The 23647-nt window shown below is 43.4% G+C and overlaps 1 protein-coding gene across 2 annotated transcripts in view; it reads right to left on the reverse strand.

Annotated features, from left to right (window-relative positions):
- Window positions 1-23647, reverse strand: part of LOC128687875 (uncharacterized) — a 125401-nt gene that overhangs the window by 40186 nt on the left and 61568 nt on the right. For both annotated transcript variants that reach the window (XM_070083753.1, XM_070083752.1), the window contains exon 2: window positions 12670-12865. In XM_070083753.1, the coding sequence (XP_069939854.1) occupies window positions 12670-12858 (189 nt within the window). In that variant the 5' untranslated portion in view covers window positions 12859-12865. The remainder of the gene's footprint in view (window positions 1-12669; window positions 12866-23647) is intronic.

The following is a 23647-nucleotide window of genomic DNA, read 5'->3' on the forward strand; positions in this document are numbered from 1 at the left end:
AGGTGTTGGTTGGAGTGTGAGGGTTCGGGAGGGTGGGGAGGAGGTTACTTCGTGGGGGAGTGACCTGAGATGAAATAGTTAAAAAATGTCTAGACTTGTGTTGTAAAGAAATTGTTGGATTGTTGTGGGTATTAACGAAACAAAAATGTGCCTTTCTGATGTACTGTGTCCCCTTATTAACTTGAAATGAACTAAAAGGATCGACAAGATTCAGCCTGTGTGCGCGTGACGTCACTGCTATGTCCCCTTATTAATTAAAAGGGTATACAAGATTCAACCTGTGTGCTGGGTCAACACGTGACGTCACTGACCGCCGAGTAAACACCCTTCATTAGACCTGTAGTAAGCATGCCCCCATAGGAGGAGTCTATTTTGAATGCTTACCCCCAGAGGGGGGATTCCAAAAACTTGATCCGAGGAATTTCGAAAACCCCATAGGGGGGAATCCAAAAAAACTTGATCCAAGGAGATGGAGAATTTCGAAAACCCCATAGGGGGATCCAGAAACTTGATCCGAGGAGATGGAGTCATGGTATTGTCGAGAAAATTTGATCCGAGGAGATGGAGAATTTCGAAAACCCCATAGGGGGGATCCAAAAAACTCGATCCGAGGAGATGGAGTCATGGTATTGTCGAGAAAATTTGGGGTGAAAGGAGGGGTACCCAAAAAAACCTTGATCCAAGGAGATGGAGAATTTCGAAAACCCCATAGGGGGGAATCCAAAAAACTTGATCCGAGGAGATGGAGTCATGGTATTGTCGAGAAATTTTTGGGGTTGGGGGGTGAAAGTGGGAGGGGGATCCGAGGAGATGGAGACTTTCGAAACCCCCATAGGGGGGAATCCAAAAACTTGGTAATATCGAGAAATTTTGGGATGGGGGTGAAAGTGAGAGGGGGAACCTCAAAAATTTGATCCGAGGAGATGGAGAGCACAAGAAAATGAAATTCAAAAAAAATTCGAAACCCCGTAGGGGGGAATCCAAAAACCTTGATCCAAGGAGATCATAAGAAAAAAAAATTCGAGGCGCGGGGGCGATCCGGACGACGCTGCAGAAGGCGCAGCAGAAGGCGCGGGCGGGGGTCGCGAAGGGCGCGGGCGGGCGCGCGGGTGGGCGCGCGGCGGGGGGTCGCGCGGGCGGGCGCGCGGGCGCGCGGCGCGACGGCGGGGTCGCGAAGGGGGGGGGGTCGTGGGCGGGGGTATTGGTTGGGGGGTCAAGGGTGAGGTAGTCTCGAGGGCGAGGTCATGGTCAAAACCGGAAGTAACACCTAGGTGTGAAAAGGTGACCCTCCAGCTGCTGGTCCTAGACCGGATACCTCGCTCAGTGGAAGGCCTAAACCGGAAGTCCTCGCTCTGTAGAAGGCCCAAACCGGAAGGGACCGCTCAGTGGAAAGCCCAAACCGGAAGTTCCTCCCCCTGTAGAAAAGTTGACTACTACTTATATATTTATATATTCTATATATATATTCTATATATATATATATATATATATATTCTATATATATATTCTATATATATATATATATATTCTATATATATATGTATATATATATATATATATATATATATATATATATATATATATATATATATATATATATATATATATATATATACATATATATATATATATATATATATATATATATATATATATATATATATATATATATATATATATATATATATATATATATATATATGCAATAAGATCACAGTAAACAGGTTATTTCAGAATATGCAAAACAACCACTGTGAAAGAATAGAGAAGTTCAAGCGCTTTCGTGACTACTCACATTATCAAGGAACAATGAAAGTAAAGCATCAAAGGAAGGTATATAAAGGGGTAGCCCACACCTCACTATCAGATCCCACAACAACGAAACACCTGACGCGAGACAGCAAACCCGCGGACCGAACTAGGCAGGTCCTTCTTACAACCCACCAACAAACTATTCTACTCAAGAAATAAGAAATTTAAAATAATTATTATTTGTCCAATGTATTATTAAATTCTTCCCAAATTCTATTAATTATAAATGGATCTAATTTATATAAGCCAAAGGAGATATTCATATTATGGCCAAAACTGCTTTTTATGAAACAAGATTCAATTATATTCCTGTCGACCATGGACTTGCTTGATACTACTTTCTCAACTTTTTGAAAATCAATTGGATGGTTAAAATCTCTTACATGAATAAATAGAGCATTGGAATCTTGCCCAGTTCTAATGCTATATTTATGTTGTTTTAATCCTAGTTCGAGATTTTTACCAGTTTGACCGTAATAAACTTTATCGCAAATTTTACAAGGAATCTTATGGACACATTCATCAGCATTTTGGGGGGAATTCTTTATCAAAAGTTTTTTTACTGTATCAAGATTTTTTAATACAACTTTATTTATTATTAAAAGTCTTAAGAAGAGAAGGCATATCAACCAAGTTTTCATGGTAAGGGAGAACCAACATATTTTTAGTTGAATAAGGCTGGTTGTCTCTTTTTGGATTGTAAAAAGTATTTCTAGCAACTTTAAAAGATTTATCAATTACATTTCTTGGGTATTTCAAATCATTACCTATTTCATAAATTTTGGATATTTCCTCATCTATGAACTCAGGACTGCAAATTCGTAAAGCTCTCAAAAACATTGATGAGAAAACAGACAGTTTGACTCTATCTTGATGGGAAGAATAATAGTGGACATAGGAACAGTTATTTGTAGGTTTTCTGTAAATTTTAAATTTGAATTCATTATTACCCTTAATAATTAAAACATCTAGAAAAGGCAATGAATTACCCTTAATAATTAAAACATCTAGAAAAGGCAATGAGTTATTTTCTTCAAATTCAACAGCAAAATTTATAGAATGGGCTAAGCTATTTAATTTGCCAAGGAAATGGTGTATATCTACATTTTTGAGCATAAGACACAAAATATCATCAACATATCTGAACCATTTAGCTTTAATAGGGAGGATTGTGTTAAGCAGCCTTGTTTCAAAAAATTCCATGTATAGGTTACCAAGAACAGGTGAAAGAGGATTTCCCATTGCCATACCAAACTTCTGAGTGTAAAACTTATCATTAAATACAAATTTTGCATCAACAATGCAAAGTTTAATAAGTTTAATGATAGTAGGAACTGGCAATGGTAAATCATAATTAACGAGTTCTTCAGATAAGAATCTTAATAAATCATCAACAGGAACTTTCGTAACCAAATCCATGGTCGACAGGAATATAATTGAATCTTGTTTCATAAAAAGCAGTTTTGACAATAATATGAATATTTCCTTTGGCTTATATAAATTAGATCCATTTATAATTAATAGAATTTGGGAAGAATTTAATAATATATTGGACAAATAATAATTTTTTAAATTTCTTATTTCTTGAGTAGAATAGTTTGTTGGTGGGTTGTAAGAAGGACCTGCCTAGTTCGGTCGGCGGGTTTGCTGTCTCGCGTCAGGTGTTTCGTTGTTGTGGGATCTGATAGTGAGGTGTGGGCTACCCCTTTATATACCTTCCTTTGATGCTTTACTTTCATTGTTCCTTGATAATGTGAGTAGTCACGAAAGCCCTTGGAACTTCTCTATTCTTTCACAGTGGTTGTTTTGTATATATATATATATATATATATATATATATATATATATATATATATATATATATATATATATATATATATATATATATATATATATATATATATATATATATTATATATACATAAATATATATATATATAAGACTACAGGGAGGTACTACTAACCTACCAAGTGAGTGTAAGACGGAAATTTGTATTCTTTTACACGATGACAGGAGTGCTGGTCTCTTTTTCTGTCTCATAAACACACAAAGTAACAGGTATATCTTGCTAGTTTTACTTACACTTAAGTCACACTACACATACATGTTCAAGTTTATGTATATACACTCATCTGAATTTTCTTTGATTTTTATCTTAATAGTTCTTGTTCATATTACTTTTCCTTTCATATCCATGGAGAAGCAGAATAAGAATCTTTCCTCCGGAAGCCATGCTTGTTATAAAGGTCAACTAAAATGCCGGGAGCAATGGGCTAGTAACTCCTTTTCCCGTATAGCTTATTAAATATAAAAATAAAACCTTTAAGTTGGGATGATCGAATGTGTGGATGTTGTGCGAATGATAACAGATGATTGTGGATGTTATGAATGAAAAGAAGCTGGATTCCCTGGCTCTAAGTGAAACAAAGCTGAAGGGGGTGGGAGAGTTTCAGTGGGGAGAAATAAATGGGATTAAGTCAGGGGCTTCTAATAGAGTTAGAGCTAAGGAGTAGCAAAAATGTTGAAGGATAAGTAATGGAAGGAAAAGAGGGAATATAAATGATTAAGTTCAAGGATTATGTGAAGTAAAATAAGGGTGTGATGTGAAAAGTAGGTTACAGTAAGTGTTAATGCACCTGGAGAAGAGAGATGTGTAGAAGAAATTTTGGAAGATGTTGAGTTTGTGGGGAGTTTTGAACCAAGTAAGAGTACTTGTGGTGGGGGATCTAAATGCTAAAGTGGGTAAAACTGTTGTAGAGGGTGTGGTAGGTAAGTTTGGGGTGTCAATGGTAAATGAAAATGGGGAGCCTTTAATTGAACTATGTATAGAAAGAGGTTTTGTAATAAGCAATACATATTTTAAGAAAAAGAGGATAAATAAGTAATCAAGATATGATAAAATGCATAATGAAAGCAGTTTGTTAGGTTAAGTATTGGTGGATAAAAGGCTGATGGGTAGACTTCACTGTGTGCATGTTTATAGAGGGGCAACAGATAACATAAGAAGGAAGGAGCACTGCAGCAGGTCTACTGGCCCGTGTTAGGCAAGTCCAAGTCACCTATTGGCCTATGTTACTGGCCAAAGTCAGTCAGGACCAAGTCAAATCCACCCAAGAAGGATAGAACACTACATCCGACCCGCCAGCTCAAGCAAGTCAAGTCCAACTCACACCCACCCACACCCACTCATGCATTTGTGTAACCTATTTTTAAAACTACACAAGGTTTTAGCATCATTGAGGGCACTCAGGAGTTTGTTACACTCATCCACACCTCTATTACCAAACCAATGTTTTCCTACATCCTTTCCGTACCTAAAATTTTATATCAATTCATTATTTAGCTGTAGCTACAGTTACGGTAAGAGGTAGTTGGGGTAATAGGCAAGTAAGAGAGAGGTGAAAGTTTATAAACTAAGGGAGGAAGAAGTTAGGGCGAGATATAAGCAAGTACTGGGAGAAAGGTGGGCTAGTGAGAGTATAGGTAGTGCGGGGCTTGAAGAGGGTTGGGATAGTTTTAAAAATGCAGTGTTAGAATGCGGGACAAAAGTTTGTGGATATAGGAGGGTGAGTGGAATGATGAGAGATTTATAAAAGCAGAGGTGATATAAAAAGAGTGGAGTATATGAAGAGTAAAAGAGAAGTGAAGAGAGTGGTGAAGTGTAAATGGAACAAATGACAGAATGGGTGAAGTGCTGTCAACAGAATATGCTGAGAATAAAAACAAAAGTTTCAAAATAAGATAAATAGGTTAAGAAAGCCTAGGGAACAAATAGATTTTACAAAAACAGAATAGAGGAATTAGATGGGGAGTTGGAGGTATTGGGAAGATGGCAGGTATATTCTGAAGAACTGTTAAATGTTGATGAAGAGAAGGAGGCAGTAATTTCATGCATTGGCCAGGGAGGTATAACATCTTTTAGGAGTGAAGAAGAGCCAGATGTGAGTGTGGGGGAGATGCATGAGGCATTAGGTAGAATGAAAGAGGGTAAAGCTGCTGGGACGTATGGGATCACGTCAGAAGCATGAGATATATTTTTGGAGTTGTGGTACTTTTTCAATATATGTATGAAAGAAGGGAAGGTACCTAGGGACTGGCAGAGAGTATGCATAGTTCCTTTATATAAAGGGAAAAGGGACAAAAGAGAATGTAAAAATTTTAGGGGAATAAGCCTACTGAATATTCCTAGTAAAGTGTATGGTACGGTTATTATTGAAAGAACTGGAGTTAAGACGGAGGGCAGGATCATAAATGAACAAGGAGGCTTCAGAATGGGTAGGGGATGTGTAGATTAAGTGCAAGTATATGGAATAGGTGGTAAGTTACTAAATGCTGTGAAGAGTTTTTATGAGGATAGTGAGGCTCAGTTTACGGTGTGTAGAAGAGAGGGAGAATACTTCCCGGTAAAAGTAGGGATGTGTAATGTCACCATGGTTGTTTAATATATTTATAGATGGGACTGCAAAAGAAGTAAATGCTAGGGTGTTGGGGAGAGGGGTGGGATTAAATTATGTGAAATTAAATACAAAATTGGAGTTGACACAGCTACATTTTGTTGATGATACTGTGCTTTTGGGAGATTCTGAAGAGAAGTTGCAAAGGTTAGTAGACGAGTTTTGGAGGGTGTGTAAAGGTAGAAAGTTGAAAATGAAGATTGGAAGGAGGGAGTAAGGAAGAAGTGAATGTGTACAGATATTTGGGAGTTGACCTGTCAGCGGATATGTTTATGAAGGACGAGGTTAACCATAGAATTGATGAAGGAAAAAAGGTAAGTGGTGCTTTGATGTATCTGTGAAGACAAAAACGTTATCCATGGAGGCAAAGTAGGTAATATACGAGAGTATAGTGGTACCAACACTCTTATATGGGTGTGAAGCTTGGGTTGTAAATGCTGCAGCAAGGAGGAAGCTGGAGGCAGTGGAGATGTGCCTAGGGCAATGTGTGGTGTAAACATTATGCAGAGAATTCGTAGTGTGGAAATTAGAAGGAGGTGTGGAGTTACTAAAAGTATTATTCAGAGGGCTGGTCATTTAGAAGATGGAGCAAAATAGGATAACTTGTAGGGTTATGTACAAATCTGTAGTGGAGGAAAGGATGAGTATGGGTCGTCCTGTAAGAGGACTGAAGGAGGGGGTAAAAGAGGTTTTCTGTGCAAGGAGCTTGGACGTACAGCAGGCATGTGTGAGCGAGTTAGGAGTGGAGACGAATGTTTTTTGGGGCTTGACGAGCTGTTGGAGTGTGAGCAGGGTAATATTTTTAGAAGGGATTCAGAAAACTGGTTAGCCGGACTTGAGTTCTGGTGGTGGGAAGTACAGTGACTGCACTTTAAAGTTGGGGTTTGGGATATTTACTGTTCAGAGTGACATCTAAACTGTCGTATCTGGGCGTCTCTGCAAAGACAATGATAATGTGAATGATCGTGAAAGTGTTATTTTTTTTCTAGGTGACCCGGTGGGAGACGCCAGTGTGTTACTATATATATATATATATATATATATATATATATATATATATATATATATATATATATATATATATATATATATATATATATATATATATATATATATATATATATATATATATATATATATATATATATATATATATATATATATATATATATATATATATATATATATATTAATCTCGTGCCAAATAGGTAAACTGGTCAATTAACAAGAACTCATTTAAAATTAAGTCTTTTCTAAAATTTTCTCTTATATGTTTAAAGATATATTTTTTCCATTTATGTTAATGTAAAAACTAATTTTGTATCAAAAGACCCCTCAAGGGAAGTTCCTTGATGCTGGTGAGGGGCTCTTGATCTAGGGAATTGGATCTGTACTCCGGTTCCCTGAAGTGAGCCTGAATACCTTCCACCGCCTTCAGTCCCCCATCCCCCCCCCACACAGAGGCGCGACATATATATGTGTGCAAAACAACGACAGAAGGAAATGAATGACAGCTCTAGCCCTTCCGTGTTGCACTCAACACATGAGAAGCTTGCAATGTTGCAGATATGAGTAAGAAGTCAATATAGATTCGTTCAGGTGAACGGTTCTAGCTAGAATCGGGGTAGGACTGCAGTAGTAAAGCAGAAGTAGCAATAGTAGTAGTACCAATAGTATCAGTAATAGTAGCAGTAGTAATAATAGTAGTAGTATAATTATCACAATTGTTTGTATTGTTGTATAACTAAGATGATAAAGTTATCTAGAGCAGAGAGGAGAAATGTGAGTGAGACATGATGCTGTGCACTACATGTAGTGGAGACATGATGCTGTGCACTACATGTAGTAGAGACATGATGCTGTGCGCTACATGTAGTGGAGACATGATGCTGTGCACTACATGTAGTGGAGACATGATGCTGTGCACTACATGTAGTGGAGACATGATGCTGTGCACTACATGTAGTGGAGACATGATGCTGTGCACTACATGTAGTGGAGACATGATGCTGTGCACTACATGTAGTAGAGACATGATGCTGTGCGCTACATGTAGTGGAGACATGATGCTGTGCACTACATGTAGTGGAGACATGATGCTGTGCACTACATGTAGTGGAGACATGATGCTGTGCACTACATGTAGTAGAGACATGATGCTGTGCACTACATGTAGTGGAGACATGATGCTGTGCACTACATGTAGTGGAGACATGATGCTGTGCACTACATGTAGTGGAGACATGATGCTGTGCACTACATGTAGTGGAGACATGATGCTGTGCACTACATGTAGTGGAGACATGATGCTGTGCACTACATGTAGTGGAGACATGATGCTGTGCACTACATGTAGTGGAGACATGATGCTGTGCACTACATGTAGTGGAGACATGATGCTGTGCACTACATGTAGTGGAGACATGATGCTGTGCACTACATGTAGTAGAGACATGATGCTGTGCGCTACATGTAGTGGAGACATGATGCTGTGCACTACATGTAGTGGAGACATGATGCTGTGCACTACATGTAGTGGAGACATGATGCTGTGCACTACATGTAGTAGAGAGACACTACATGTAGTGGAGACATGATGCTGTGCACTACATGTAGTGGAGACATGATGCTGTGCACTACATGTAGTGGAGACATGATGCTGTGCAGTGGAGACATGATGCTGTGCACTACATGTAGTGGAGACATGATGCTGTGCACTACATGTAGTGGAGACATGATGCTGTGCACTACATGTAGTGGAGACATGATGCTGTGCACTACATGTAGTGGAGACATGATGCTGTGCACTACATGTAGTGGAGACATGATGCTGTGCACTACATGTAGTGGAGACATGATGCTGTGCACTACATGTAGTAGAGACATGATGCTGTGCGCTACATGTAGTGGAGACATGATGCTGTGCACTACATGTAGTGGAGACATGATGCTGTGCACTACATGTAGTGGAGACATGATGCTGTGCACTACATGTAGTGGAGACATGATGCTGTGCACTACATGTAGTGGAGACATGATGCTGTGCACTACATGTAGTGGAGACATGATGCTGTGCACTACATGTAGTGGAGACATGATGCTGTGCACTACATGTAGTAGAGACATGATGCTGTGCACTACATGTAGTAGAGACATGATGCTGTGCACTACATGTAGTGGAGACATGATGCTGTGCACTACATGTAGTGGAGACATGATGCTGTGCACTACATGTAGTGGAGACATGATGCTGTGCACTACATGTAGTGGAGACATGATGCTGTGCGCTACATGTAGTGGAGACATGATGCTGTGCACTACATGTAGTAGAGACATGATGCTGTGCACTACATGTAGTGGAGACATGATGCTGTGCACTACATGTAGTGGAGACATGATGCTGTGCACTACATGTAGTGGAGACATGATGCTGTGCACTACATGTAGTGGAGACATGATGCTGTGCACTACATGTAGTAGAGACATGATGCTGTGCACTACATGTAGCGGAGACATGATGCTGTGCACTACATGTAGTGGAGACATGATGCTGTGCACTACATGTAGTGGAGACATGATGCTGTGCACTACATGTAGTAGAGACATGATGCTGTGCACTACATGTAGTGAGACTGTGCACTACATGTAGTGGAGACATGATGCTGTGCACTACATGTAGTGGAGACATGATGCTGTGCACTACATGTAGTGGAGACATGATGCTGTGCACTACATGTAGTGGAGACATGATGCTGTGCACTACATGTAGTAGGAGACATGATGCTGTGCACTACATGTAGTGGAGAGACATGATGCTGTGCACTACATGTAGTGGAGACATGATGCTGTGCACTACATGTAGTGGAGACATGATGCTGTGCACTACATGTAGTGGAGACATGATGCTGTGCACTACATGTAGTGGAGACATGATGCTGTGCACTACATGTAGTGGAGACATGATGCTGTGCACTACATGTAGTGGAGACATGATGCTGTGCACTACATGTAGTGGAGACATGATGCTGTGCACTACATGGAGTGGAGATGCTGTGCACTACATGTAGTGGAGAGACATGATGCTGTGCACTACATGTAGTGGAGAGACATGATGCTGTGCACTACATGTAGTGGAGACATGATGCTGTGCACTACATGTAGTGGAGACATGATGCTGTGCACTACATGTAGTGGAGAGACATGATGCTGTGCACTACATGTAGTGGAGAGACATGATGCTGTGCACTACATGTAGTGGAGACATGATGCTGTGCACTACATGTAGTGGAGACATGATGCTGTGCACTACATGTAGTGGAGAGACTACATGTAGTGGAGACATGATGCTGTGCACATGTACATGTAGTAGTGGAGAGACATGATGCTGTGCTGTGCACTACATGTAGTGGAGAGACATGATGCTGTGCATACATGTAGTGGAGACATGATGCGGTGCACTACAGGGAGTGGAGACCTGATGCTGTGCACTACATGTAGTGGAGACATGATGCTGTGCACTACATGTAGTGGAGACATGATGCTGTGCACTACATGTAGTGGAGACATGATGCTGTGCACTACATGTAGTGGAGACAAGATGCTACATGTAGTGGAGACATGATGCTGTGCACTACATGTAGTGGAGACATGATGCTGTGCACTACATGTAGTGGAGACATGATGCTGTGCACTACATGTAGTGGAGACATGATGCTGTGCACTACATGTAGTGGAGACATGATGCTGTGCACTACATGTAGTGGAGACATGATGCTGTGCACTACATGTAGTGGAGACATGATGCTGTGCACTACATGTAGTGGAGACATGATGCTGTGCACTACATGTAGTAGAGACATGATGCTGTGCGCTACATGTAGTGGAGACATGATGCTGTGCACTACATGTAGTGAGACATGATGCTGTGCATACATGAGTGCATGATGCTGTGCGCTACATGTAGTGGAGACATGATGCTGTGCATGATGCTGTGCTGTGCACTACATGTAGTGGAGACATGATGCATGATGCTGTGCACGACATGTCGTCGAGACATGATGCTGTGCACTACATGTAGTAGAGACATGATGCTGTGCACGACATGTAGTGGAGACATGATGCTGTGCACTACATGTAGTGGAGACATGATGCTGTGCACTACATGTAGTGGAGACATGATGCTGTGCACTACATGTAGTGGAGACATGATGCTGTGCACTACATGTAGTGGAGACATGATGCTGTGCACTACATGTAGTGGAGAGACATGATGCTGTGCACTACATGTAGTGGAGACATGATGCTGTGCACTGTAGTGCTGTGCTCTACATGTAGTGGAGACATGATGCTGTGCACTACATGTAGTGGAGACATGATGCTGTGCACTACATGTAGTGGAGATGCTGTGCACATGATGCTGTGCACTACATGTAGTGGAGACATGATGCATGATGCTGTGCTGTGCACTACATGTAGTAGAGACTACATGTAGTGGAGAGACATGATGCTGTGCACTACATGTAGTGGAGACATGATGCTGTGCACTACATGTAGTGGAGACATGATGCTGTGCACTACATGTAGTGGAGACATGATGCTGTGCACTACATGTAGTGGAGAGACATGATGCTGTGCACTACATGTAGTGGAGAGACATGATGCTGTGCACTACATGTAGTGGAGAGACATGATGCTGTGCACTACATGTAGTGGAGACATGATGCTGTGCTGTGCACTACATGTAGTGGAGAGACATGATGCTGTGCACTACATGTAGTGGAGAGACATGATGCTGTGCACTACATGTAGTGGAGAGACATGATGCTGTGCACTACATGTAGTGGAGAGACATGATGCTGTGCACTACATGTAGTGGAGATGACTATGTAGTGGAGAGACTGTGCACTACATGTAGTGGAGAGACATGATGCTGTGCACTACATGTAGTGGAGAGACATGATGCTGTGCGCTACATGTAGTGGAGAGACATGATGCTGTGCGCTACATGTAGTGGAGAGACATGATGCTGTGCGCTACATGTAGTGGAGAGACATGATGCTGTGCACTACATGTAGTGGAGAGACATGATGCTGTGCACTACATGTAGTGGAGAGACATGATGCTGTGCACTACATGTAGTGGAGAGACATGATGCTGTGCACTACATGTAGTGGAGAGACATGATGCTGTGCACTACATGTAGTGGAGAGACATGATGCTGTGCACTACATGTAGTGGAGAGACATGATGCTGTGCACTACATGTAGTGGAGAGACATGATGCTGTGCACTACATGTAGTGGAGAGACATGATGCTGTGCACTACATGTAGTGGAGAGACATGATGCTGTGCACTACATGTAGTGGAGAGACAGAAGATGATACAACATGACTGGTAACTTACCAGTGACGCCTGACTTGTACTTTCCCTCGCATCAACTCTGGTACCATAGGACACGGCAGAGACGGAGTTATGACAGGCCACCATGTACATGCCGAAGGCTGTGACGGAGGTAGCGACCACCCAGCCCACGCCCAGCACAGACAAGACTACGGACCAGCGGGTCCTCCTGCTGCCTACCAGTGTCGCCATCGCCTCACTATAATAATAATAATAATAATAATAATAATAATAATAATAATAATAATAATAATAATAATAATAATATAATATCTTTATTTACTACAAGTACATGTACAAGGTATACAGGCCTAGCTGACATCAATGACATACTACTATACAGAAAGTCACTTGTTATGCCGAGCATTTCGGGCAAATTAGGTCAGTTTTGTTCCAGGATGCGACCCACACCAGTCGATTAACACCCAGGTACCCATTTGATACTGATGGGTGAACATGGACAGCAGGTGTAAAGAAGCCTCCAATGTTTCTACCCTCGTGAATATCAAAATGGTATACAATACCGTTAAGTTGGTTGGTTAGACATAAGCAACATTTGGGTAACTTTATTCCGAAACGTTTCGCCTACACAGTAGGCTTCTTCAGTCGAGTACACAAAGTATGCAGGAGAAGTAGAGATGTTAAGACGATGTAATCAGTCCATCACCCTTGAAGATGTAGATTTGAGGTTGTCAGTCCCTCAGTCTGAAGAAGAATTCTGTTTCATAGTCTGGAACAATGTGAAGAACAAGCGACAGTGTGGAGACTTATATACTGTCTCCACACTGTCGGAATAAAGATACCTAAATGTTGCCTATGTGTCTAACTTACCCTTTTTACCCTCGCTGGGAATCGAACCCAGACCCTCGCCGTGTGAAGCGAGAGGTTTAGCGATCAGGCTGCGGTGCACCTGCACTATGTGCAGGAAGAAAGACTATCAGTACAGGTCTCCCAAATGATGTTATGCTCCCAGTAAACAGAATTACTCAGAGGTATAACTGTCAGTTAACTCACCGTGTTCCGCGACCACAAGATGGTTCACGTAAAGGCCATCAATATATCCGTAAGGTTTAATATACCTTTGTAACGTTTAAAAATAAAAGTGATTTCTTAGTATCCAAGTAACTGCAACTTCCAAAATTTTAAGACTTAATTTATTATGTATGACCCGGGGATCCGCTATTACAATAATAGTTATCGGGTTGCTACATATAAAATTAATGAGAATCACTGATTTAGAATAGAAAAACATATGTGCCATAGTCTGAGTTCTTACTAGTACTTAAATCTAATAAACAAAACAATTAAGAGTTTTTTCAATATATCAGTCTGTTCTTAGGAGAACTGGGCCTAACGATGACCATCAAATACCCTTGTATCAACAGTATCAGCAAACTTTCCATAAATTCGGATTTTCGATAAATTTCCTAACGAAGATATCAGTATGGAAACTGGACGACTTCGGAGGCAACTGGAAGATGCCAATGTCAGTGTTGAAGAGGCAAAGAAATGGAGATCATTGCTATTTCTGGAGTTTATCGTAAAATTGTATTTTTAGGAATCTCTGCCAAGCTTCTAGTGACACGAAAACTGACGGTGACGACAACGAAATGATCCAAATATGACCAAAAGAAGATGACCGGCATTCAAGTACCAGACCTGCTACCAGAGGTACAACCAGACAAGCGACATTTCCACCACACTGAAGTAACTGACCTCCATATCAACTGCACCAGTGTTCAGTGGGAAGACAACATAGGAGAAAACCTAACAACAAAACTCCAAGGAAACTGACAGGTTTGTAATGACGGTTTTTTCACTCGGTACCAAATGAGGAAATTAAGTGAACATTTAAACATGGCTTAATGGCATTCAAACACCATCTGCTACCAGACGTACAACTGGCGAAGCTTCGTTCCCGACGATACTAACAGTAGCTGATCATCATATTAACTGCACCAGTGTAATGGGAGGGAAAGACAGGAGAAACCGCCAAATCTACAAAACAAGACTCCAAGGAAACTATCACGTTGTAGCGGCGGTTATTTTCCTCAGGACCAAATCGCGGGAAGGAAGTGAATAAACAGCCAAGGATGTTTTTTCAGTAGCTGACCTCTTTATCACTGACCAGCGTACACTGTGAGGGAAACATAAGAGAGAACGCCAAATTTAACAACAAAACTCCAGGGAATCTGTTAGGTTGTAGTGGCTGTTTTTTTCCCTCAGTGCTTATGAAAATAGCTGAAGTATCAGCTCTACGGTCAGGACCAGACAACAACACGACGAAGCTCCGATAAATGGGAATAAGGAGGCTTTGGACGGGTAACGCTATTGATTAAATTTTTTTTTTATCCTACCAGGATGGAAAAGAGTTAGAAGTGTGACAGGTGAAGCCGGACTGTGAAGTGAGGAGTGAAGGCGATTTGTGAAGTAAGAAAACAGGAAATCTACTAGTAATTAATGATGGCTGCTAGAGTAGCTACTAGGTCACTGCTAGAGTAGCTACTAGGTCACTGCTAGAGTAGCTACTAGGTCACTGCTAGAGTAGCTACTAGGTCACTGCTAGAGTAACAAGTAGGTCACTGCTAGAGTAGCTACTAGGTTACTGCAAGAGTAGCTATGTCACTGCTAGAGTAGCTACTAGGTCACTGCTAGAGTAGCTACTAGGTCACTGCTAGAGTAGCTACTAGGTCACTGCTAGAGTAGCTACTAGGTCACTGCTAGAGTAGCTACTAGGTCACTGCTAGAGTAGCTACTAGGTCACTGCTAGAGTAGCTACTAGGTCACTGCTAGAGTAGCTACAAGGTCACTGCTAGAGTAACAAGTAGGTCACTGCTAGAGTAGCTACTAGGTTACTGCTAGAGTAGCTACTAGGTCACTGCTAGAGTAGCTACTAGGTCACTGCTAGAGTAGCTACTAGGTCACTGCTAGAGTAGCTACTAGGTCTCTGCTACAGTAGCTATTAGGTCACTGCTATAGTAGCTACTAGGTCTCTGCTACAGTAGCTATTAGGTCACTGCTATAGTAGCTACTAGGTCACTGCTAGAGTAGCTACTAGGTCACTGCTAGAGTAGCTACTAGGTCACTGCTAGAGTAGCTACTAGGTCACTGCTAGAGTAGCTACTAGGTCACTGCTAGAGTAGCTACTAGGTCACTGCTAGAGTAGCTACTAGGTCACTGCTAGAGTAACAAGTAGGTCACTGCTAGAGTAGCTACTAGGTCACTGCTAGAGTAGCTACTAGGTCACTGCTAGAGTAGCTACTAGGTCACTGCTAGAGTAGCTACTAGGTCACTGCTAGAGTAGCTACTAGGTCACTGCTAGAGTAGCTACTAGGTCACTGCTAGAGTAGCTACTAGGTCACTGCTAGAGTAGCAACTAGATCACTGCTAGAGTAGCTACTAGGTCACTGCTAGAGTAGCTACTAGGTCACTGCTAGAGTAGCTACTAGGTCACTGCTAGAGTAGCTACTAGGTCACTGCTAGAGTAGCTACTAGGTCACTGCTAGAGTAGCTAGAGTAGCTACTAGGTCACTGCTAGAGTAGCTACAAGGTCACTGCTAGAGTAGCTAGGTCACTGCTAGAGTAGCTACTAGGTCACTGCTAGAGTAGCTACTAGGTCACTGCTAGAGTAGCTACTAGGTCACTGCTAGAGTAGCTACTAGGTCACTGCTAGAGTAGCTACTAGGTCACTGCTAGAGTAGCTACTAGGTCACTGCTAGAGTAGCTACTAGGTCACTGCTAGAGTAGCTACTAGGTCACTGCTAGAGTAGCTACTAGGTCACTGCTAGAGTAGCTACTAGGTCACTGCTAGAGTAGCTACTAGGTCACTGCTAGAGTAGCTACTAGGTCACTGCTAGAGTAGCTACTAGGTCACTGCTAGAGTAGCTACTAGGTCACTGCTAGAGTAGCTACTAGGTCACTGCTAGAGTAGCTACTAGGTCACTGCTAGAGTAGCTACTAGGTCACTGCTAGAGTAGCTACTAGGTCACTGCTAGAGTAGCTACTAGGTCACTGCTAGAGTAGCTACTAGGTCACTGCTAGAGTAGCTACTAGGTCACTGCTAGAGTAGCTACTAGGTCACTGCTAGAGTAGCTACTAGGTCACTGCTAGAGTAGCTACTAGGTCACTGCTAGAGTAGCTACTAGGTCACTGCTAGAGTAGCTACTAGGTCACTGCTAGAGTAGCTACTAGGTCACTGCTAGAGTAGCTACTAGGTCACTGCTAGAGTAGCTACTAGGTCACTGCTAGAGTAGCTACTAGGACACTGCTAGAGTAGCTACTAGGTCACTGCTAGAGTAGCTACTAGGTCACTGCTAGAGTAGCTACTAGGTCACTGCTAGAGTAGCTACTAGGTCACTGCTAGAGTAGCTACTAGGTCACTGCTAGAGTAGCTACTAGGTCACTGCTAGAGTAGCTACTAGGTCACTGCTAGAGTAGCTACTAGGTCACTGCTAGAGTAGCTACTAGGTCACTGCTAGAGTAGCTACTAGGTCACTGCTAGAGTAGCTACTAGGTCACTGCTAGAGTAGCTACTAGGTCACTGCTAGAGTAGCTACTAGGTCACTGCTAGAGTAGCTACTAGGTCACTGCTAGAGTAGCTACTAGGTCACTGCTAGAGTAGCTACTAGGTCACTGCTAGAGTAGCTACTAGGTCACTGCTAGAGTAGCTACTAGGTCACTGCTAGAGTAGCTACTAGGTCACTGCTAGAGTAGCTACTAGGTCACTGCTAGAGTAGCTACTAGGTCACTGCTAGAGTAGCTACTAGGTCACTGCTAGAGTAGCTACTAGGTCACTGCTAGAGTAGCTACTAGGTCACTGCTAGAGTAGCTACTAGGTCACTGCTAGAGTAGCTACTAGGTCACTGCTAGAGTAGCTACTAGGTCACTGCTAGAGTAGCTACTAGGTCACTGCTAGAGTAGCTACTAGGTCACTGCTAGAGTAGCTACTAGGTCACTGCTAGAGTAGCTACTAGGTCACTGCTAGAGTAGCTACTAGGTCACTGCTAGAGTAGCTACTAGGTCACTGCTAGAGTAGCTACTAGGTCACTGCTAGAGTAGCTACTAGGTCACTGCTAGAGTAGCTACTAGGTCACTGCTAGAGTAGCTACTAGGTCACTGCTAGAGTAGCTACTAGGTCACTGCTAGAGTAGCTACTAGGTCACTGCTAGAGTAGCTACTAGGTCACTGCTAGAGTAGCTACTAGGTCACTGCTAGAGTAGCTACTAGGTCACTGCTAGAGTAGCAACTAGGTCACTGCTAGAGTAGCTACTAGGTCACTGCTAGAGTAGCTACTAGTTCACTGCTAGAGTAGCTACTAGGTCACTGCTAGAGTAGCTACTACTAGGTAGCTACTGCTAGAGTAGCTACTAGGTCACTGCTAGAGTAGCTACTAGGTCACTGCTAGAGTAGCTACTAGGTCACTGCTAGAGTAACAAGTAGGTCTAGAGTAGCTACTAGGTCACTGCTAGAGTAGCTACTAGGTCACTGCTAGAGTAGCTACTAGGTCACTGCTAGAGTAGCTAGGTCACTGCTAGAGTAGCTACTAGGTCACTGCTAGAGTAGCTACTAGGTCACTGCTAGAGTAGCTACTAGGTCACTGCTAGAGTAGCTACTAGGTCACTGCTAGAGTAGCTACTAGGTCACTGCTAGAGTAGCTACTAGGTCACTGCTAGAGTAGCTACTAGGTCACTGCTAGAGTAGCTACTAGGTCACTGCTAGAGTAGCTACTAGGTCACTGCTAGAGTAGCTACTAGGTCACTGCTAGAGTAGCTACTAGGTCACTGCTAGAGTAGCTACTAGGTCACTGCTAGAGTAGCTACTAGGTCACTGCTAGAGTAGCTACTAGGACACTGCTAGAGTAGCTACTAGGTCACTGCTAGAGTAGCTACTAGGTCACTGCTAGAGTAGCTACTAGGACACTGCTAGAGTAGCTACTAGGACACTGCTAGAGTAGCTACTAGGTCACTGCTAGAGTAGCTACTAGGTCACTGCTAGAGTAGCTACTAGGACACTGCTAGAGTAGCTACTAGGACACTGCTAGAGTAGCTACTAGGACACTGCTAGAGTAGCTACTAGGTCACTGCTAGAGTAGCTACTAGGTCACTGCTAGAGTAGCTACTAGGTCACTGCTAGAGTAGCTACTAGGTCACTGCTAGAGTAGCTACTAGGTCACTGCTAGAGTAGCTACTAGGACACTGCTAGAGTAGCTACTAGGTCACTGCTAGAGTAGCTACTAGGACACTGCTAGAGTAGCTACTAGGACACTGCTAGAGTAGCTACTAGGACACTGCTAGAGTAGCTACTAGGTCACTGCTAGAGTAGCTACTAGGTCACTGCTAGAGTAGCTACTAGGTCACTGCTAGAGTAGCTACTAGGTCACTGCTAGAGTAGCTACTAGGTCACTGCTAGAGTAGCTACTAGGTCACTGCTAGAGTAGCTACTAGGTCACTGCTAGAGTAGCTACTAGGTCACTGCTAGAGTAGCTACTAGGTCACTGCTAGAGTAGCTACTAGGTCACTGCTAGAGTAGCTACTAGGTCACTGCTAGAGTAGCTACTAGGTCACTGCTAGAGTAGCTACTAGGTCACTGCTAGAGTAGCTACTAGGTCACTGCTAGAGTAGCTACTAGGTCACTGCTAGAGTAGCTACTAGGTCACTGCTAGAGTAGCTACTAGGTCACTGCTAGAGTAGCTACTAGGTCACTGCTAGAGTAGCTACTAGGTCACTGCTAGAGTAGCTACTAGGTCACTGCTAGAGTAGCTACTAGGTCACTGCTAGAGTAGCTACTAGGTCACTGCTAGAGTAGCTACTAGGTCACTGCTAGAGTAGCTACTAGGTCACTGCTAGAGTAGCTACTAGGTCACTGCTAGAGTAGCTACTAGGTCACTGCTAGAGTAGCTACTAGGTCACTGCTAGAGTAGCTACTAGGTCACTGCTAGAGTAGCTACTAGGTCACTGCTAGAGTAGCTACTAGGTCACTGCTAGAGTAGCTACTAGGTCACTGCTAGAGTAGCTACTAGGTCACTGCTAGAGTAGCTACTAGGTCACTGCTAGAGTAGCTACTAGGTCACTGCTAGAGTAGCTACTAGGTCACTGCTAGAGTAGCTACTAGGTCACTGCTAGAGTAGCTACTAGGTCACTGCTAGAGTAGCTACTAGGTCACTGCTAGAGTAGCTACTAGGTCACTGCTAGAGTAGCTACTAGGTCACTGCTAGAGTAGCTACTAGGTCACTGCTAGAGTAGCTACTAGGTCACTGCTAGAGTAGCTACTAGGTCACTGCTAGAGTAGCTACTAGGTCACTGCTAGAGTAGCTACTAGGTCACTGCTAGAGTAGCTACTAGGTCACTGCTAGAGTAGCTACTAGGTCACTGCTAGAGTAGCTACTAGGTCACTGCTAGAGTAGCTACTAGGTCACTGCTAGAGTAGCTACTAGGTCACTGCTAGAGTAGCTACTAGGTCACTGCTAGAGTAGCTACTAGGTCACTGCTAGAGTAGCTACTAGGTCACTGCTAGAGTAGCTACTAGGTCACTGCTAGAGTAGCTACTAGGTCACTGCTAGAGTAGCTACTAGGTCACTGCTAGAGTAGCTACTAGGTCACTGCTAGAGTAGCTACTAGGTCACTGCTAGAGTAGCTACTAGGTCACTGCTAGAGTAGCTACTAGGTCACTGCTAGAGTAGCTACTAGGTCACTGCTAGAGTAGCTACTAGGTCACTGCTAGAGTAGCTACTAGGTCACTGCTAGAGTAGCTACTAGGTCACTGCTAGAGTAGCTACTAGGTTACTGCTAGAGTAGCTACTAGGTCACTGCTAGAGTAGCTACTAGGTCACTGCTAGAGTAGCTACTAGGTCACTGCTAGAGTAGCTACTAGGTCACTGCTAGAGTAGCTACTAGGTCACTGCTAGAGTAGCTACTAGGTCACTGCTGGAGTAGCTACTAGGTTACTGCTAGAGTAGCTACTAGGTCACTGCTGGAGTAGCTACTAGGTCACTGCTAGAGTAGCTACTAGGTCACTGCTAGAGTAGCTACTAGGTCACTGCTAGAGTAGCTACTAGGTCACTGCTAGAGTAGCTACTAGGTCACTGCTAGAGTAGCTACTAGGTCACTGCTAGAGTAGCTACTAGGTCACTGCTAGAGTAGCTACTAGGTCACTGCTAGAGTAGCTACTACTGGTAGCACTAGGTCACTAGAGTAGCTACTAGGTCACTGCTAGAGTAGCTACTAGGTCACTGCTGCTAGAGTAGCTACTAGGTCACTGCTAGAGTAGCTACTAGGTCACTGCTTGAGTAGCTACTAGGTCACTGCTAGAGTAGCTACTAGGTCACTGCTAGAGTAGCTACTAGGTCACTGCTGGAGTAGCTACTAGGTCACTGGTTACTGCTAGAGTAGCTACTAGGACACTGCTAGAGTAGCTACTAGGTCACTGCTAGAGTAGCTACTAGGTCACTGCTAGAGTAGCTACTAGGTCACTGCTAGAGTAGCTACTAGGTCACTGCTAGAGTAGCTACTAGGACACTGCTAGAGTAGCTACTAGGTCACTGCTAGAGTAGCTACTAGGTGCTAGTGTAGCTACTAGGTCACTGCTAGAGTAGCTACTAGGTCACTGCTAGAGTAGCTACTAGGTCACTGCTAGAGTAGCTACTAGGTCACTGCTAGAGTAGCTACTAGGTCACTGCTAGAGTAGCTACTAGGTCACTGCTAGAGTAGCTACTAGGTCACTGCTAGAGTAGCTACTAGGTCACTGCTAGAGTAGCTACTAGGTCACTGCTAGAGTAGCTACTAGGTCACTGCTAGAGTAGCTACTAGGTCACTGCTAGAGTAGCTACTAGGTCACTGCTAGAGTAGCTACTAGGTCACTGCTAGAGTAGCTACTAGGTCACTGCTAGAGTAGCTACTAGGTCACTGCTAGAGTAGCTACTAGGTCACTGCTAGAGTAGCTACTAGGTCACTGCTAGAGTAGCTACTAGGTCACTGCTAGAGTAGCTACTAGGTCACTGCTAGAGTAGCTACTAGGTCACTGCTAGAGTAGCTACTAGGTCACTGCTAGAGTAGCTACTAGGTCACTGCTAGAGTAGCTACTAGGTCACTGCTAGAGTAGCTACTAGGTCACTGCTAGAGTAGCTACTAGGTCACTGCTAGAGTAGCTACTAGGTCACTGCTAGAGTAGCTACTAGGTCACTGCTAGAGTAGCTACTAGGTCACTGCTAGAGTAGCTACTAGGTCACTGCTAGAGTAGCTACTAGGTCACTGCTAGAGTAGCTACTAGGTCACTGCTAGAGTAGCTACTAGGTCACTGCTAGAGTAGCTACTAGGTCACTGCTAGAGTAGCTACTAGGTCACTGCTAGAGTAGCTACTAGGTCACTGCTAGAGTAGCTACTAGGTCACTGCTAGAGTAGCTACTAGGTCACTGCTAGAGTAGCTACTAGGTCACTAGAGTAGCTACTAGGTCACTGCTAGAGTAGCTACTAGGTCACTGCTAGAGTAGCTACTAGGTCACTGCTAGAGTAGCTACTAGGTCACTGCTAGAGTAGCTACTAGGTCACTGCTAGAGTAGCTACTAGGTCACTGCTAGAGTAGCTACTAGGTCACTGCTAGAGTAGCTACTAGGTCACTGCTAGAGTAGCTACTAGGTCACTGCTAGAGTAGCTACTAGGTCACTGCTAGAGTAGCTACTAGGTCACTGCTAGAGTAGCTACTAGGTCACTGCTAGAGTAGCTACTAGGTCACTGCTAGAGTAGCTACTAGGTCACTGCTAGAGTAGCTACTAGGTCACTGCTAGAGTAGCTACTAGGGCTCACTGCTAGAGTAGCTACTAGGTCACTGCTAGAGTAGCTACTAGGTCACTGCTAGTAGCTAGGTCTAGAGTAGCTACTAGGTCACTGCTAGAGTAGCTACTAGGTCACTGCTAGAGTAGCTACTAGGTCACTGCTAGAGTAGCTACTAGGTCACTGCTAGAGTAGCTACTAGGTCACTGCTAGAGTAGCTACTAGGTCACTGCTAGAGTAGCTACTAGGTCACTGCTAGAGTAGCTACTAGGTCACTGCTAGAGTAGCTACTAGGTCACTGCTAGAGTAGCTACTAGGTCACTGCTAGAGTAGCTACTAGGTCACTGCTAGAGTAGCTACTAGGTCACTGCTAGAGTAGCTACTAGGTCACTGCTAGAGTAGCTACTAGGTCACTGCTAGAGTAGCTACTAGGTCACTGCTAGAGTAGCTACTAGGTCACTGCTAGAGTAGCTACTAGGTCACTGCTAGAGTAGCTACTAGGTCACTGCTAGAGTAGCTACTAGGTCACTGCTAGAGTAGCTACTAGGTCACTGCTAGAGTAGCTACTAGGTCACTGCTAGAGTAGCTACTAGGTCACTGCTAGAGTAGCTACTAGGTCACTGCTAGAGTAGCTACTAGGTCACTGCTAGAGTAGCTACTAGGTCACTGCTAGAGTAGCTACTAGGTCACTGCTAGAGTAGCTACTAGGTCACTGCTAGAGTAGCTACTAGGTCACTGCTAGAGTAGCTACTAGGTCACTGCTAGAGTAGCTACTAGGTCACTGCAGAGTAGCTACTAGGTCACTGCCAGCGTAGCCACCAGGCCGCTAGAGTAGCTACTATAGGTCACTGCCAGAGTAGCCACTGTCACCAAGCAGAGTAGCTACTAGGTCACCGCGAGTAGCTACCAGGTCACTGCTAGAGTAGCTACTAGGTCACTGCCAGAGAGCTACTAGTCACCAAGCAGAGCAGCCACGAAACATCAAGCAGAGTAGCCACAGGTCACCGCTAGAGTAGCTACTTAGGCCATGCTATAGCTACTAGGTCATTAGAGTAGCTAATATCACTGGGCTAGAGTAGCTACTTTTATGGCTACCAAGTAGAGCAGCTACCAGGTCACCGCAGAGCAGCTACCAGGTCACCGCAGAGTAGCCACAGGCTCACTGCCAGAGTAGCTACTAGGTCACCAAGCAGAGTAGCCACAGGGCTCACTGCCAG

Source organism: Cherax quadricarinatus, chromosome 10, assembly GCF_038502225.1.
Source record: "Cherax quadricarinatus isolate ZL_2023a chromosome 10, ASM3850222v1, whole genome shotgun sequence".
Taxonomy (NCBI): Eukaryota; Metazoa; Arthropoda; class Malacostraca; order Decapoda; family Parastacidae; genus Cherax; species Cherax quadricarinatus.